This window comes from Melozone crissalis, unplaced genomic scaffold (genome assembly GCF_028551555.1).
Source record: "Melozone crissalis strain CALT ecotype California unplaced genomic scaffold, PUWL_Pcris_2 ptg000034l_1, whole genome shotgun sequence".
Lineage (NCBI taxonomy): Eukaryota > Metazoa > Chordata > Aves > Passeriformes > Passerellidae > Melozone > Melozone crissalis.
In genome coordinates, this window is record NW_026535812.1 from 9,011,664 (window position 1) to 9,030,879 (window position 19,216).

Sequence of the window (19,216 nt, forward strand, 5' to 3'; positions counted from 1 at the left end):
TGCTTTAGAGTAAAACACTGCTTTTGGTGTGAATGGAGTGGGAGGTGACTTGCAGAGTATCAGCCTGGGCTGTTGTGTTCTCAGTACTGTCTGTGCTGTCTGCTCTGCTCCCGTGCTGCAGCTCTCCCTCCTGTGCCTGCCTACAGCTGGAGGGCTGATGCAAGGCAATCTCAGCTGCCTTTGTTATGCCTCAGGAGGGATGTAGCAGGCACCTCACCCACAGCTTAGCCCTCTCTGTCCTGCCTGGAGGCTGCCTTCTCCTGACCAGCTCACTTTGCAAATGACTTTCTGGGCACGTGGTGCTGACCCAGGCTTCCCCCTCTCTGGGGCATCTCCGTGTGCTGGTGCCCTCGTGCAGAACCAGCTACTCTGTCAGAAGTCAAATGGATATTGCACCTTTTGGCAGGGATTAAGAGCCAAGGCAGCAAGCACTGAATTTCCCTGCTTTAATTTTCCAGCAGTAACTTTGTCATCACCCCAGTCTCCCAATCCATCCAAGTTCCTAGGCAAAATCACAAACAAGCTCATGAGTTTCTGGATGTAGTTGATGTAATTCAGGGAATAGAAGAAAACAGTCTCAGTTTCACTTTTGACCCTTCTCAACTGTGCTACAAGGAGAAGTTAGAAAACACAGGTACCTCTCTGAACAACAGAGTGGAACTGTGGCTGGGATCTCGCACATTTGCTGAGCCATGAGTAAAGCAAGGCTCTCCCTTGCTCCCTGCTCCTGTTAGAGCTTCCCTGCTGTCTCACTGACTTCCCACCCGCCCAATGTTCCATGGCCACCCCCCTGTCACCCCGCTGCCACCTTGCCCTGGCAGCAGCTCAGTTTCAAGGTCACCAGGCAGTCAGAGGTGTCACCTGTGCCAGGCCATGATCCCCTGGCAGCCTCCTGGCAGCACCTTTGCCCAGCCTGTTCCATTCTCACCTGCCAAACCAAGGCTGATTTAAATTTCAAGCGAGCACAGTGCCAGCCTGGAGATGGAAACAGTCCCAGGCATCACCTTTACATAAACACCCTTGTGCAATAGCAAGGGTAACCTGCAGGCAGCAGGGCCCGGGAGCTGCAGCCAGGCTGCCTCAGGGTTCTGCTCTTTGCAAAATCACCACTAAAGCACAGCAAGGACAAACCCCGAGCTCAGAGCACGTGTCCAGCAGAATGGAAACCAGCAATTGCTCAGACATCACACTAAACCAGCTCTGATCTCTCTGTCACTAGCTCCCCAACATTTCCTGCTTGTGTTCAGATCCCCAGCAATGACCCAGTACCCACAGGGAGCAGGAGCAGGCCAAAAGTAATCCATAATTGAGGAGCAGTGGTTAAAAATCCACTTCAAACTCTTGTTTAAAAAGAAAACTCAAGTTCAAAAGATGTTTAAATACTGCTCAGAAGCCCCCACCAGCAGCAAAGGTTTCCTTTGCCAGAGCCCATGGCTACAGCAAAGGGTAAAAGCAAATTTCAGTGCTCAGTGGCTGGCTCCAGCACGAAGCTGTGTAGTAACTACCTGAGTACTGCACCCAGCTATGAGCAGGCTGTAAATACCAGATAATTGCTTTGGAGCTATGAAAGACAAAGCCTTGCAATAAATACACCAGACTTATATGAAGTGTCCCACTCATCAGGAATCACAGTTAATCCTGAGCTCAGCACAACAGCAGAGCTTGAATTTCATTGCAAGGCTGCTGGCACCATAGTTAACTGGAGGGGTCAGGGACTCTGAAGAGGCTTTTTAACCTTTCTATCGATTCTCATCCTCTACTTTTACCAAGTAATGGTACTTACCTGGGACAAAGCTCGAGGTTTTGGAGCATTTAGCTGCCAATGCACGAGCAAATGGTATGAAAAAGAAGTGATCCCTAAAAGCCTCACAACACATGCCACTGCAGCTCAAGCCCTTAGCCCCAGCTTAATCTAGTCTTTACACTCAAAGGACAGCTAAATTCACAGGAGAATTGGGACACCCAAAGAGTCAGAAAATCTTGTGCAGAGAAATATATTTAGTGCACGCAAATATGCCTGCGCTCTGCTGCAATGCAAATCTGCCTCATTGTCGTCCTAATCCCCGTGCCTGACACACCAATAAACAAGGGGGGGCTAATGCTTTCCATCTGCCTTGCACATTGCTTCCCACACTGAGAGCCTGCTTGCTTACAGTTGTGTAGGCATCGTGGAGAGAGACATCCTGCAAATGCCAAGCTGCCTAATCCCCTGGGAGGTTTAAAATGTGAACTGCAGTTTTCTCACTCTCCGTGGGCACTGGAGTCAGCGGTGCAACGTATGGCGAGAGCTGCGCTCTCATTTCACGTCTGTCATGCAGAGATAATTAAAATCTACACTTCCATCTGAGGGGAACTGTAGGGTTTCCAGATGGGTAACTGTAGTGCATATTTCATACTGGATTATCACTTGCACCAAAAAGCCTTGCCTGTTGCCTTCCCACCTGTTGAGATTATTGATGGGGCTGCCATTGAAAAGCCCTCGAGGGCCCAGTGATAGGGGTCTGTGCAGCTTACCTCACACTGCACATCCCTGCTCAGTGGGCAGTCATTGTGCCACCCTTCCCAGATGTCCACTCCTGGACAGCCCCTCCTGGCTCTCACAGCAGAAAGGAGCCACAGTGCATCGGCCTAACACAAAATCCTGGCTGTTGTTGGCCCGCAGCATTAGCAATGGTTATAGTATTGCAAAGGAGGGACAGCCAGCTCCACAAGGCTGCCAGTCAAAGCTGCTTCAGTGTACTGAGCTGGCCACCCACTTGGTGACATTCCTGCAGACAGGAAGGAATGGCCATCACTATGCTGGATGGAGCTTCTCAGTTTCAGAGAGAGCAGAGGCACAATGCACAGAGCTGTGACACAACTGCTGCCAGAAAGCCACCTAAGAAGGAAAAGCCTGACCCATGAGAGGTTCTCATGTACTGGCAGGGGTAGAACTGCCAGAAAAGTAACCCTGCCCAAAGCTGCATGGTCCTGCTGCACAGCTGGGGTCCAGAAAGCCCTGGTGGGGCTGGGAGTGCAGCGGGCCCACGCTCACTTGTGCAGACAAACATGCCAGCCTCAGGCACACAAAGGCTTTGATAGTTTTCTGCTACTCATGCAAAACACCACTGGCATATGCTCTTAAATGCACTTCCCCATTTGGTTTGGAGCTTCAAAAACCGCTAGGCTGACATCAACAATGAAAAATATTTAATTCCACCCCCTCCCCTTTCTGAATTTAGAATGATAAAGGACCAACAGTTATGTCTGGAGCAGGGAAGCAGATATTATACACATCTTGCTTACAAAATAGCTCTGGTTTTCATGAAATAAGTTTATTTTCCTCCCCCAGTCATTGATGAGCACATGACAACCGTATAGAATAAAAGCTCAACTCCTTAGTTCTGCTCACATTCACTCAACATTTGCTCTAATCAATTATCTTATTTCATGCACTAAGAAAAGAATGAGATTCCTGTTATGCAGCCATAATCAGTTACAGTATGAAGCTGTGTCTGTGGAACATTTCTGATTTTGAAAACTAATCATGTGCTCTGCCATTACATTTCTCTTGTAAAACCCTGGGCTTTGACCCAACTTGTTTCTTCCCCCCTGCCCTTTGAAAACATTGAGGGCACAGCCTCGTCTGAGATCCCACATTCCTTCCCTGCAGAAGCCAGCCAGATTGCACTGCACACAACACAGTTACTCAGGGAGACAGGGTCTGTTTTTCTGGTTTATTGGAACATAAAAGCATAGGAGGATGTCCCCTGGGAGCAGACAAAGAGGAGAGGGTGCTGCACGTGACAGTGGAGAAAAGTCACATCTTCACACGAAGGGCTCAATATTGATCTCCAGGACAGAGCAAGGCATGGTGAGCTCAAACTTGGTGATAACGTCAGGGTGTACCACTCCAAGTTTCCCAATGCTTTGACCTTTGGCAAAGACCTCAGCACAGCGACCAGGAAAGAAAGCAGAGCCTGGAAAGAAAGTGAGAGAAAAATCAATATTTCTTTGGGCCGGAGGAGTCAATAGGCATTTAACGTGCAGAGCAAAGCTCTCAGTATTAAATGGTTCTCTGTGCTGAGATGCTCAAAAGGGGCTCTCACATTCTTGCATTAAGAGTTGTCATGATTGATAGAGAATGAGAAAACAGTGAGTTAAAAATAAAATGTAAAGCCCAAAGCATGGGCATTTTTCACACTCAATTGTTTTGACTAAGTTCCTCCTGCAATAGAAATTAGCACAGTTGAGTCAGAGGGCTACTGAAATGAAGAACTTTTGCAGCCTTCAGGCTATTTAACATTTGAATGTCTCCCACCTTAGTCTGTTGAAAGAAATAAAGCTTGCTGTCATCTAAATGGTAAGTAGGCATGTCACCCTTGTTTGCCTATCACATAATTAAAAACAACCTGCATTCCTCAGCTGGGGAAGAGCTTTTTAATCAGTCTCCTATACACCATAAAACTGTGAAACAATGAACACTCAAAGAAAGCCAGATCATCTTCCTCTTACCTCCAACCAGGTCCCAGTTTTTAAATGTTACATGGAAGCTTTTTTCTAAAAAAGTAGCTAGATTTGCCATGAAGAACTTGGAGCAGCTGTGCAGACCTTTCCATGGAAAGACTTTCCTACCTGGGAATTTCCCTGTGTGTGGTGGCTCTACCAGCACTGTGTTCAAGCTTGTCTATTGCAACTAAACTTGCATTTTTTTGGCCTCTGTCCTGACGTGAGTGGCATTTGTATCTGATAGCCCTTCTAATGACAAAGCCAAACCAGACCAGGCAGTTGCTCCTTCTGAAAGCACCTCTTTCCAAACCAGTGTGTGGAAGCCAGGCACAGTGTGTGGGACATCCTGTGAGCAGTGCAGCAGGCAATGCTGGGACATCAAGGGGAAGGGGAGAGGGTGAAACAAGGCCACTGAATCCTACAGGTTCTGAATCCTCACAAAGCTCCTCCGCCCTGCTTTTAATGCTGCTGCCTTCAGTGTCCTCTGCAAAAGGATCACAAGAATTTCCTGACAGCAACTTACTCACTGGTTGCACCAAATGCTACTTAAGGTTCAGGATCAGCCCAGGACATTTTACTGTGTGTACAAGGAGCTACTTTAAAAGGCAATAATGTCCAAATGAACCTCAAAGCTCAGGAACATTTTCATGATCCTCTGATCCCTAGTGGTCAAGCCAGAGATATTCTCTGTTAGCTCCCCAGTGGAAATAATTCATTTAAGAAATGTCTCCTATGAGGTTTGCAGTTGTAACTTGCAGCTACAAGAACAGCAATTAGGTCTTTTTCTTGCCTGAGTGCTGCAAGTGTAAATTAACTTCAATGTCCACTTCAATTTTGGCCACCTTGAGAAATCTGACCACAGTAACATTGCTTAAAGGCTGTTTTAAAAATATCCACAAGCAGAATCTTTTAAATTATCCAGTTCCAGTCTTAGCTACAAGCACACCACCAGCTACTTACACTGGATGTACAACAGTGAAATTACCTCACCCTGGATGCTACTGGCACATGACTGCAGTCACAGAGACACTTGCCACTGCCAGGCTGCACTATTCAAAACAAGATGAAACAAATTTAGAAAAGAGTCAAATGTCACACATACAGATCACTCTGCAGATTGTGGGTGAAAACATAACCTAAAAATAAAGTTGCCTTTTACTTAGTGGTAAAGGCTTTCCTATTTGTAAATAAAGATGGTATTGTACCAAAGATGTGAGCAGCACACAGAGACTTTCTTTTAGACACTTGACTGCAAGCTTGAACTGGCACAAGAGCAAGAGCCAAGCAGAAGTTCATAATGTTGGTGTGGTACCCCTTTATAAATCTACAGGAAAAAAAGAGCTTTGACAGTTAAAAAGCTGTGAGTCTGACTTGTCTGTTCTTCTGAGCTTCCTTCTGTGGAGTCTTGGGAAAGTTATTTTATCTTCTTGCACATCTAGACCCAGCTATGTCATGAGACTTAATTGTTTTTACACTTCTTGCAGCTATCTGATGGGGTCTAAAATAATACTGTACTCAGTCAATCTAACAAGGGCAGTTTCCCAGATCTGTGCCACTTCCCATTGTGTGAAACAATGCTGTTTTCATACACAACAAATGCTCTGCTGTCCATCACCACTTGTTGGTCTCCTAGTCTCAGTGAGTTCCAAATATGCTGCTCCAGGCTATGGGTTAGAAGACACTGAGCAGAATTTTCCATCTCATGCAGCAACTGATGCTGGACCATGATGTTACTTTTCTTTGCACTTCCTTGCAGCTAAGAGGGGAATATATAATTAATACCAAGGGGGAACACTTAGGTCCCCAAAGTGCAGGAAATGGGACCTTCAAACAACATCTCAATTTCTAGTTAAGCTGACCCTGAAATGTTGGGCAGTCACCAGTGTGCCCCATGCTCTGCAGACATGGCAACTGCAGGGCACAATGCTGTGGCTGGAAAAGATCAGACAATAAGCAAATAAAAATGAAAGAACCTGTTAAAAACTTTAGAGCTCCCATCTGTCCAGCCAACACATGGCTCTTGCACCAAAGAAACATGAGCTGAGAAACAGGTTTACAGAGAGTTTATGAACTCTGGTTCATAATGGAACCATTATTATGGTAATTGGCTGCACTACAGAATGCTTCAAAGTATATTCCTGCCTGCCAAGAGGGCCTCCAGACTGCATCCCTCAGGGGGATCTAAAGCCTTCCTCATCTTAGTGACTCTTCCTTTGACCACACAGGTGGTGAGGGAAGGAGCTTGGCTCATGCATTGGACTGGGTGCTGTTGCTCCATGTGCCTCTGCCATGGAACCAGAATTTGGAGCAAAGGTAAACTCCAGGTTAAAAAATTCAGACATTGAAAGGGAAGCAAAGAAGGAAAAAAAATCTCAGAAGAAACATGAAAAACCTGAGCAGGAAGGGGGAAAGAGAAACAATCATTTGCAGCTGGGGGAGAGTTTTGATTGAGGGACCAACCACAAGCATAAAAGGAGCTACAGGAACCTGCTGTGCTGGGGTAAGAAAGATAGGCTGTAGGAGGGCCTGAGGAAATCCATGGAGCAGGGCAGCAAATGAGGAGGGTCATCAAAATAAGCAGGAAACAAAGGTAAGGACTCTTTTCATCCCAATTTGTTTGTTTCTGGTATTATCAAGTAAATAGCAATGGTGGTTAGGATTTCTAACAAAGCTTCTGGTTATGGACAGGGCAGTGTTAGGTGACTTGAAGTAAAGTAGAAGCTCCAGAGTGAGAGTCAAGGCTGTATGAAAGACATGTGCTGATGCTACCTGCACACATGGGAATCAGCAAAAAGTGCACACACTGTTACTCTGTTTGTGTAAGTCACACCAGAAGCTGAAGCCCAGCACTCTAAAGCTGCAGCAAAGCCTTCATGCCAAAAAGAGTCTTTCCAGGATCACTGGCAGTGTGAGCTGCAGCTTGTGAGCAGGAGTTCACCACAGTTTGTCCTGCCTGTCTATGCAGTATCACCCAAGAACAGCATCGCTGTGTAGACCATGGTGTTCCCCAAGAAGCTGTCCCTGGTCAGGGAGGCATAAAAGCCCACCTGGAGGCTCCACTCTGAGCAGCTGTGTTAGGAAGGGATTGTGTCTGCTGCTGCTGCAATTATCCTGCCAAGCTGCCCTTGTGGGTGCAACTGGTTGGTTGTACCATCAACTACACTGAGAGTAAAAATTATTTTAAAATTGTAGTTTACTGTAACTTCTGTTTTAAGGGCACCAGATTTATCCCTCTTCACATAGTAAATCCTTTCTCCTCTGCACACAAATAAACTTCACCTTGAAATCTAGTCAGAGATTGCATTGTCCTTGCTGACAGAGACCCAGACAATGGCAGAGGAAGCCTGAAGGTCTAGCAGTGGAAATCCACCTCTTAATGTCAGGTGTGTAAGTGGTAGTTAGGAGAAGGGGTGGGGTGAAATCCAATCCAGCTTCCTAAAGAAGGGATGCCAAAGCCAGCCCTGCCTTATGCTGACACACTACACACAAGGCAAAGACAAAAGCTGCTTCTCGTGGCTGCAAGTAAGAATTTAATTTCTAATGTTCAGTGATGTAGAAGTAATACCTTTAATTAAAGCTTCTGTAGCATGTCCTCAAAATCTGTAATTGCCTTTCTGTATTCAGGCAACAGGGCCACTTTGATTGCTTTGGGGTAATTCTTTGGCCAATAATCCAACAGAGCATGTAGTCTTTAGCACATTTTCTGGCTAATTGACCCTCAAAGAGCCCGGAGTTCCCTGCACTCTTTGTTGTCAAACACCTTGCACAGTTTCTTTTCTCTACCTTACTCTCCCTTCATTTCAAGAAGAAATAGATTAAAGCTGTATTATACGCCTGCAGTTGCACTAAGCCTTCAAACCCACTTGTTAGTTCCTGTAATTTGAAGGAACACTGGAAGCTGAGGCTTAAGGAGGTAACAGAGCAGAGCTTATCTGGCCTCAGTGCCTTTCATCTTCACTCTCCTCCCTCTGGTGACCCCAGCTGCCCTTTCACTACCTCACCCCAGCTCACCTGGGGAAGTGTTTTGCCTGTGCTACACTGGATGGAATTTAGTTTTGTCATGTTAGATGTTGGTTTTAGGATCAAGTTCTTCACACTTTGGACTGATTTCCTTCTTCTGGTAGAAAATGCAAATCAAATGCAGAGTCAGGGGGCACTTTCAGCCCAGCCCCCTCTTTCTGCCCACAAACACAGCACAGAAAGGCTCCCAGAACCTTATGCAAACCAACAACTTCAAAATCAGATCTTGTCAAGGAGTGATCTACCTTCAGCTAATTCTTAAAATCACAGACATCTCAAATCTTCCATGATTTCTGGAACAAATGGAGAGACCAATTGTTCTCATAAGTTGCACATTTTCAGCATCTCTTTTCCTTTATATTCTCAAGACCACACTTTGGGATCAGTGGGGTATTTGTCAACTTTAGTCTCTTGATTTGTAAATCCTGACTAAAGCTGCGCCAGAATCACTGCCATTTCCCCAGATCACACCTAACTGTAGTGACACACCAGGAAATTGAAATTAGTACAATTAAATTTAGGCATGTGCTTTAATTACCCCTCTCAAGAAAATAATTAACACTTGACAAAAATCACAGTATCAGTATCTGTGTGATGTGAACGAATATGCCCTTGTCTAAAGGGCATCTTTCATTCTGATCTCTTCCTCTGTTTTTCCAAAAGCCTCCTCACACAGGGCAGAGCGGAAGAGGGTAAAGTGACAATCAATTATTTACCTGGGCTGCTACACTGGATATCCAAAAATAGAATATTTGAGTCCTTGTGCAGACAACAAGGCTGGGAACATGGAGAATGAGCCACAGATCTGCAGTGGTCAGTCAGTAAATAATTTTCTCCTATTACAACCAAGTCAATGGCTGAGTTCCTCTTAATTTGTATTTCAGGGAGGGTGTGAGGAAAATTCTTCTATCTCATCAGAACCCTCATTTACAACCCTATAAGCTGGATTTGTTTTTCATTCTTGCTGTGGAGTGTCCAGGAGCTTTAGCAGAGGTTGTTTGGTGTTGCTGGATGTCAGAAAGTTGTTTAAGAATGCCTCAAAGAGGTTTGAGGCACCTCTTTATTCACCTGGGTTAGCCTCAGACACTTAAAATTATCTGGGTAAAATCACTGTGTACCTGCCCTTCCCAATGGAAGTAATACTTGGGTGGATGCTGAGGCTGAGGAATGCAGGTATTAGGGGTTCTCTTATTAAATACTGCTTCCAGAAAAAAAAATTAAGTAGGAAACCTAAAAATAAATCTATCAAATTCAATTTATTTCTCTAGAAATCAGTATTTGTGTCTAAAGCTCAAATTTGTCTTTATGGGGCAGCTGTGAGAAACAGCAACTCCACTGGAGTTTAGTTGCTTTGCAGAATTACCATTACACAGCTAATCTTTGCTATTAGGCTGGTTTATCTGATTTATCCAGATTTATCTGAAACATTATACTTTGCCTAAAAGTCCCAAACCTAAGCTGATATTCTGTCACAGCTATTTTGTCTATAAAACTAAGGAATTCCAAATCCCAAGTAAAGCTCACTTAAAAAAAAAAATCTTGCTATTTCACTTGAGCTAGAGAACACAAAGCTTTGAATATTAACAAACTTAATTTATTTGTGCCCCATGAGTGTTTTTATCGCTTTTTGAATATCTAGAGGAATGATTCATCCTTGCAAACAACAGAATCTGTCAGAAGCTAGGAAACAATAAACCATATGCTTTCTGGCAGGGGGTATAACATACCCTGTGTGTGCACAGCAAGGCAGCAGCTTTTAGCTTGTTAGGCTCTGCTTTCACACAGGCACTAGAGAATAACAAGAACCAGCACTAAGCCAGGCTGCAAGTCTGCTTTAGTGTGTCACATTTGGTTTGCCTGTTGTTTAATCACTCCTGTCCTAGACCAAGCTGCCCTCCCCTCCCAGTGACTTGGCTGAGGTAACCAAGAGCCACCTCATGTTCTGCTTTCACAGCTCCCCCATTTCATGCCTTTCAGAAAACACCCTGGCAAACTGGCAGGGAATAATACATGGTTAAACAATGAATCTCAGCAGTCACTGCAACTGTGCATCACTTAGTTTTAGCAGCTAAGGCTTATGCTGCAAAGCAATGCCTCGTGGCTGAAGCAGAAATGCCTCAGCTGAGGGTGTGCTCAGCATTTCTCTGTACATCTGTTCTTTCCTAACACCACAAGTAAAGATAAAATCAGTTCCTCCACCATGGGCAACAGGTGTCTTTGAAGCCTGCATTCACACTGATCTAATATCTTGCAAATTCATGTTTAAAATGTTACTGCAGAAATAAAAAGAAAAAAAAAAAAGGAAGATTAAATTTGAAGTACCACCCCTCTGCCTTCATATCAAAGTTGAAAAATCACACCAGACTGGAGAACTGCTAAACTTCTATATAAGTATAAAATTGACATGCTCACATTTGGTGGCATTATTATCAGTATGGCAGAGAAAATGAAAGGAGATACAGCCACAGCAGGCTGAGCAGATGAGAATAGAATTGGAAGATGGAGCTGTAGAGATGGGCAAATGTAGCATTTCTTCAGAGAAGCCAGAACTTCACCCTGAGCTGTGCTATTGCTGCTCTTTCTGCTGCTACTTTGGATTAATAATTTCCTTTATAAAGAAGGGTTTGCAATATTGAAAATATAGTTGATGATTCAGAAATAAATTTCTATTTAAAAATGTAAAAGGTTGGGAAAAGGAAATTACCTAAATCTATAATTATACAATGCAAAGCTGTGCCAGACATTTCAACTTCTTGATGCAAGGAAGACTTTTATCTGTTAAGACTTGCTATGATGTGTGATTAAAAGATAGTTGCCTTTGGGGGGCAAAACCAAAGGAATTAAACTCTGAAGAGGCCCCTCCAGTAAAGGAACAGAAGAGCAAAGAGTTGTCAGGGAGAAGACATTGACATCTTGAGCTCAAGAAACACAAATGCCAGTGATTCAGATGGTTCTGGTTGGCAAAAACTGATAGAAAATGAAAACCCTGAACTGTCAGGAGAAATGCTACCACTCCTTGGAGCATGCCTAACCTGTCAGAATAAAATGCAATTTTATTCTGAAGAAAAATATTGTAATCTTTAATAGTTAATGCTTGCAAAAAGAGGCACAGAAGACAGCTTGACAGTAAAAGATAGCTTCTGTCTCTTTCCAAACTCACTTGACGCCTTTCTTCACAGTGTTTTTGCAGTTGCCATAGATTTATTTCCCCCTCCCACTACAGGACACATAGTTCTAAATGAGTCAATTAAAAGGAGTTTCTCTTCTAAAATAATCTCCTGGATTTGAAAAGCTAATACTTTCTTTGTTCTCTAATTGAATTTCTTTTATTTCATATGTGGGGAAAAAAAGTGTGTCAAACATAATTTGGTGATGAAAGTTTAAAAGACAAAGAAGCTTAAGCCTGTCAAACCTTTTATTATCCCATGCTGTGCTAAAATAATGTACTTTAACTCACACACCTTTCTGGGGACAAGGGTTGATACTTGAAGGGTACTGAGAAGGGACATTGAAGAAGTTTAGAGAAGAGCTGAAGTGACCACAGGAATGGAAAAGGCCCTTTTCAAACTCATCTCTGAGAGCCTCTTTTTATACTAAAAATCAACAGTATAACACAAAGCTAAAGAAATGAGACCTATTTCTAAAATCAAACTCTGGGTTTTGCCACAAATTGTGTTGTTTGGCCTACCAGCATCACTTCCAACAGAAGATACCTCTGAGGTGTCCAGTGCCAGAGTGTGCTGCCAAAGTTTGATAAACCAAAGTATTTAGAAATACTCCACATACTCTAGACTCCCACTTTGGCTACATCAATAATACAGGCAATCATCCTATTTCACATCTTTCCTGGGTATCTCCTTGGGTATTAATGCAGTTAAAATCAAATTTGAGGCATTAACACCAGAGTGGGAAGATGCTTGATAGAACAGAAATAAGCTTGGCACAAATTCATAGGGACTTAGTTCCTATAAATCTGAATACCTGTATTACAGAAAGGAGAGATCAGAGATAAAAGACAATTAAAGGGACATAAAGCAAGCAGCCATACCCACTTTGTTAGATAATTTAATGCGATTTTGAATTGTTGTAACTGTTATTCTTCATGTAACTAAGTTCCCTTGATGCTACAGAAAAATCTGTTCAAGAGCAAAGGATGAGAAATTAATTAGATCTCAAAGTAGTGGCCAACACTGGAAAGATAATTTATAATTAAGCCATTTTAATCATCACTGCTGGCACTTCTGAAACCTCTTGCAGAATTAGGGTAATACATTTTGAAGTACTAAAATCAGTCAGGTTAAAAAAAAAGGCACCTGTTCTTACCTCTCACTATTAATTCACTAAGCTGTCTGGGAGGTAGGGAGAGAAATAAACAGAAACAGTGGAAGATCTTCAAGAATATTTGATAAATGAGTACTAGCAGTTTCATAATAAAAAAGAAGAATGTTTTTGTCCAAAACCCTATTCATATTTAGTGCTGAAATGTATGTGGTCAAAAATGAGAAAGTTCCTCAGAGACAAAAATGAGAGAAATATTTGCATTTCAGAAAATGTGATTATTAACAGTGGCTGAAATTCATAAAGGAACTGAAAAAATTAGGAAAGATTAGGAAAGATTTTTTACTGGCTACAGTAAAGACAGCATTCAAAAAAGATTTAAGGATATTAGAAACAAATTGTAGGTAGAGCACTTTCATTTACTAACAAGACTGGCTAAAGATACAGAAATGTTTTAAGTTGTTAATAAATATTTCTTTTCATCTGGGGTGGGGGGGGAAGTATTATTGAGTAGAGTAAGTGTTGTCCAGTCCACTGACAAAATGAAGAATATGGCTGGTTACATCTACCTGGATGTTTCTAAAACACCAGGAGTCCAAGGCATCAGAATTGTGGTGCAGTTCCAAGAGCAAATATCCTGTCTGCTCCTGTTAACTTGGAGTTCCAATACTGCAAATTCAGCAGTACTAGAAAAATGTAAATGTGGTGCCAGTATTCCAAGGTGGATGATCTAAGTTGATCTTTGGTGTTAAAAAAAATTGTGGGGTAGTGGCAAAAGTGAAACTAACAGGAGTGGAACACAGTCAATTACCAGCTGATGTGTTTTATTAAGAATGGATGTTTTCAAACAAATGTGATTATCTACAAACTTGTAATTTGAAAGACTATGCAATGGCACTTATAAGAATGCCAGTTAAGTGGACTAAGAATGTCAGAAATTGTATTTGGAGGCCTACTAAAAAGAAATTGGCACATTTCCTTTAGTTATCTATGAGTAAATAGACAATTATTGACATTTGTGACCAATGCAAAGGCTGCCAAGACAGGTAGCTGAAAGGCCAGGATTGCCATTAAGAGCAATCAAGCTACAATTTCTTAAAATAAGGCAGATATTAATAATGCCAGGCTCAATACAGGCACTAAATATCTGCATATAGCTCAGTCTCCCAATTTGAGCTGATCACTAGAGATAGATGTTGCAGTTCAATTCCATACCTCTAACTTGGAATTAGTCCCAGACTTCCCTCCTCTTGTCTTGTGAATTGAGGTTCATGGTGTAAATCTTCTTTTAAAGCTGTTTATTGTGTAATTATTACTATAAAAGCCAATGTTTATTGATGTTCTTAGTTATGGAGCTAACTATTACACCTCTAATTTCACAGCTGAACCTTACTAAATGGGAAGCTATTACTATGATTTACTGTGGAATTAAAATTTTCTACACTTCACCACACCTTTCATTTAATTAAATAAGGGCAGTAAAAAGAAGGGAGTGCAACTTCTTCTGGTTTTTTTTGGGGGCTTTTTGGTTTTGTTTTTTTTTTTTTTTTTAAGACAACTGTCAGTTACTGAATGAAACAGTGTTTATTATGTACACATTTCACACTGAACACAAATAGGCTGACTTCCCAGCTTTGCTAAGCTGATCATTACCTTAAAAGAATGAATAGCATGAACATTTAGTTTAAAAAATTAAATTAAGTTCAAGAGTAGCTGAAATCCCTGAGAATCAATACTGTAGGAAAAGGAAGCTCCTGTCACAAGCTGATTCTCTTTAGGGGTTGCTTGTTTTCATGAGACTGCTATTTCAGTTTTGTCAGGAAGGACAGGGGAGCAGACAGGGGAGAAGATTCTCTGTAACATTTTCTGTGAACCTGTCAAGTTGTTTCATTTTGATTAAACAGGGATATCATCTTCCCTTTTCAAAGAGTTTGTGCTCAGTTAAATTCCATGTGCAAAGCACGGAGACTGCTGAAAAGTACTGCCAAACCAGGGGTTTCCTCCTTAAATAAGGGACTCTTAAATGTTACATTAGGAGTGAAGATAATTACACCTTCCACTTCACACCTCTCCTTTGAAGGTTCTGATATATAATCCACTGTCAGGATTTCCTAAGCCCTCCTTTATTCTTTTCAGCCTAAGTAAGGCTTTACTCTGGCCCCAAACCCCATGATTAACATCACCTCCTGTGATTGTTGTCCTGATCTCTGGAAGAAAATTGTCACCTCAGATGGTCATGCAAAAGCACAAGATCACTAAAATATTGCAGAAAACGCTGAAGAAAACTTGAAATTAAGAATATATTCCAATATAATAATGTCTCTAGTTTTCTGTTCAAGGGAGCTGAAACCAATGAAAGTGAACTAAAAATTAAATATTTTTATGAAATTACCTGAAAACATATAACTAAACTTGTTTCTTTCTACCTGTATTTTTATATTTAAAAAATTTTTTACCTTCTAATCATGCACATCCATACTGTTATTTACATTTTATTAATGCTATGGAATGGTTAAGTCTCAAAAGTTTTATGCTTTTCTTTATTATGAAGCACATACAAGTTTGAGGTTGATCATTGATCTTTTCCATCCATATTTGATTATGGATGCCTATGCCATAAAACAAAGATAAAAACCAGAATGCTTTTCTAGGCCAGTAGGATTCACTGTCAAAAAGTTAATTCTGTGCATTTTAAAGCAATGGGGAGCATATTTCAGACTTCTGGTTTTAAAACTTTAATTTTGTATGTTTAGTGGCAATAAGTAGGCCCCATTAGTAACTTTTAAGAAAGTGGGAGGCATTGAGTGTCAAATGTATATTGAAATCCCCAAATTCAGTCAGTCAAAATTCAGTCTTCCTTAAGGCTGCTGTAAGCAGCTCTTCTCCATTTATTACCTAGCTCAGATTACACCAAAGCACAGTGCAAAGGCCAGGGGAACATCACAATTTCACCCATATTTTCTAGCATCTGTACTTTTTTTCCCAGGTGTTGCTAGAGAGGCAAAACCACTCTGACCTTGAGGTCAAATCTCAGGGCACTGAGGTGTTGGCAGAACAGAAGGAGCTCAAATGACCATCACTGCACATATGGACCAAGCAGGACCCCAGCACAGGCATTTCATCCTGCAGAGGGATTTGGAAAAGTGTCAAATATGTGCCCAGCACATCTCTATCTGTTCTCTGCTGCTCATTTGAAGCTAGATTTTATTCCCTGTATTGTTTTTCAATAATCAGTGGAACTATTTTCATCAGTTACACAAGGAGTAAAAATAACTGGCCTAAACCCTACCTTACACTGCTGCAAACTGGTCTCAAGATTTGTTTAAGATTATGGACAGAGACAATACCTCTAAATCTCTCTAAATCAGAGCCCTAGGATAAATCTATTTCTCACTTTACAAATTTGTAATTTGGCACAGGCAATAAAACAGCTTGGTGCAGATGCCTCTAAAAATCTGTGCCCTGTGTAATGTCCTGATTTCAAACCTCTGAAGTAACTGGCACTGCTCTTATGAATTATTTCAGTGTCCTGAGGTCTCTTTAAGATGTTACAGGGTATCTTTGTTTCACTGAGCTTTGTTTCACCTTACTCCATCATCTGCTGGCATCTCTCTCACACATGCTTAATTGACAAATTGTGAACCTTAAAAAAAACCCTAAAAATAACAAACAAATAAGCAAACCAACCACTAAAAAACCAAAACAAAATTCTCCAAGTTACTCTGACTGCCAACCATCTCGGCAGTAAAGGTCTCAAGCTAAGGTTGGTGCAGTGACACTGCATTTGCTATGGCACCAGAGTATCAGCCATCTGCATTGATAGCAAGGTTAAATTCCAATGTCAAGACAACTGCAAGGAATCCATGTGCATCTCAGGAGGGTTTCTGAATCACTGGTGAAACAGAAAGTAGTAAATGCTTGCTATTTTCTTAACACAAGCCACAAACTGCTTGTAATATATTGCACATGACAAGGCATAATCCACCCTGTGCACTAAATGTGTCTGGAGCAATGTCATAGGAATGCAGGGATTTTGAGTGAGCATTGTAAATCTCACAGCATCAGGAATACTGAGCAGCACTAATAGCTAGAAATAACAACTTCCCTCTGTTAGGATTATTTTTGAGGCCCTTTTCCAGTTTCTTGAAATCAGCTGTCATGTTACAACACAGAATATAAAACACTTGCAAACATTTTTCACCCCCCCTTCCAAACAAGAGGCTTTGCTATTACATGATAGAATTAGAACCAGAAGTATAATTCTATTAAATATTCTTCTGGTCAACCTGGGCATCCTATTAACAATATTCTAACAGGCCCACTGAGAGTCTGCCTAAATAATACTGAGCAAAACAGCACTTTTTCAAAGAAAGCAAGGGAAAAAAGCATCAATATGTCTGCCACAAGTGTGCACTCAAGTGCCAGAAGACCACTTAGCTCAAGTGTTCTGTTTGGCATCTTGGCAGCACACTGCAGAACAGGGAGACACCTAACAAACTTCCATTAAAGTTCTCTGAACAGCAGAGTTAGGTCAGGCTGCCAGGGCCCCTGTGTCAGTGCCACTGTTCTGGGAAGTGCAGAATGGAGGCACTTCTGCAAGCTGAGTCAGTTTGAGTCAGTGCCTCATCTCTCTGAGCAGCACTGCATGGCATGTAAACAGAATCATCGCTGCCATCCCTGCAGCCGTGCTTTTCTATTCTGCATTTTCTACACTCTTATTTTAGGTAGCAGAATAGATGAGTTGCTGGTGCTGCTCTCTGCCATCAACCTGTATTTCTGCAATGAAGGAATCAGGTCAGCCTGCTTGCTTTCTCTCTTACGTGTACAGGCACATACACAGAGGAGATTCTGCATTTAAGGATGTTATTTTTAATTCATGTGCAGCTCACCCTGTATGGAGAAGGAAGAGGGCTGTTATACAACTATCTAAGCAGCAGGGTCAGTCTCAAAGATAGCAGCTCTTTGAATCAAAGATATATAAGGCATCATGAATGTATAAATAAAAGGTACCTATAAAAAAAAAGCTGTAGATAAAGCTAGAAACCAAAAGATAAGGTGTAAGAAGTTGCCTTTTCCAGGCTCTGTTAGCCAAGGAGGATACAGTGGGTGTCTGGCATGTGCATCAGTTCAGTGATTTCCTATGTACCCTGTTGCCCTCAGCAGATTGATTAAATCATTATAAGCAGCCCATGAAACTCAGGGCATGTGCTGTATTATAAATTCCCTTGAAAAGCTGTGAACTCACAAACTACATTAAGCTACTCAGGGCAGCTCACACAAAGACAGCAATCCCATTTTACAATCAGTGAATGCAGACAATGCCTTGTCACTATCACTCCATCATGCTGCAGTATGACAGCACATATAATGATATTAATCCTTAGTCTCTATAGCTGGGAAGAACCAAAAATTCTCCTCAGATTGTAGAGGAATATTTAAGTTCCACAACAACCTCAGCTGTACACTGCAGTTCTTTCTTCCTTACCTTCAGCTGCCTTGATGGTGTAGCCATTCTCTTCATTTGGTGGTACTTCCAGGACCTGCATGACTCTGTCCAGCAAACCATGGATGATCTCAAAGCCCGGGCTTTTGTTGTAATAAATAGCACATAAATGTCTGTAGTTTCTTGCCCCTACATCTGCAGAAGAAGGAAGCAATTATGTTACCTGGGAAACTTTATCACACTTCTAACCAACCTTGCCTTTTGTATCACTTTTCTTCTGTCCTGTGAGGCACTTGTGGCTGAAAGGAGAAATAAGTATGTAAAATGGTTTCTCTGACAGACTGCAATGTAGCCTGAGGAAATAATGGCATTTCTTTAACCCACTGGACTCTCACAGTCAGAAATGTAAAGAAAGATTTAAAGTACCCTATGCCTTGAGCAGGAAAGAGGGTTGCTATATACAAGGATCTTGTATGCAATGGCAGGTACCAAGTGTAAAGCTAAGTGTTGAAATTTAAAATAGACAAGCCAAAATGTAAATATCCAGCAGGCATGGAGAATATATATAATATATATTAGCTTGTGATGCTAAATATTTATAGAACTCAGCTGTAGAACAACTACCAGCACAAAACAACCAGCCCACAACCTGAAATGAGTGTAATAATGTTAGCATGAGGATCTGTGAAAAGTTTTTAATTGATAGAGGTTCCCAAATCACAACTGATGCTCTCTGGGATCATCTTGGCCATCCCTGCAACCAAGTGATTATGAAAAATGTGCTGCACTGCACAAACTCAAGACAGTGACATGAGTATGTCCCACCTGGGACAAATCCATGAGTCAAACCCCTTCCTTATGTCTTCTGACATTATTGATTTCAGCATAATGTTTCCCTTTTTTTTTCATTTTCAGAATGAGTATGTAGTAGCATGTTGTTACACTTGTACCCTGAGGCTACCCCACTGCAATGCACACTGTCTGGGA

The 19,216-nt window shown here is 41.8% G+C and overlaps 1 protein-coding gene across 1 annotated transcript in view; it reads right to left on the reverse strand.

Annotated features, from left to right (window-relative positions):
* Positions 1-3,697: 3,697 nt before the first annotated feature.
* Positions 3,698-19,216, reverse strand: part of FARSB (phenylalanyl-tRNA synthetase subunit beta) — a 35,006-nt gene continuing 19,487 nt past the window's right edge. Inside the window, exons 16-17 of the mRNA XM_054283048.1 lie at positions 18,272-18,424; positions 3,698-3,959 (exon numbers count right to left, since the gene is read on the reverse strand). Coding sequence (XP_054139023.1) covers positions 3,808-3,959; positions 18,272-18,424 — 305 coding nt within the window. The 3' untranslated portion in view covers positions 3,698-3,807. The remainder of the gene's footprint in view (positions 3,960-18,271; positions 18,425-19,216) is intronic.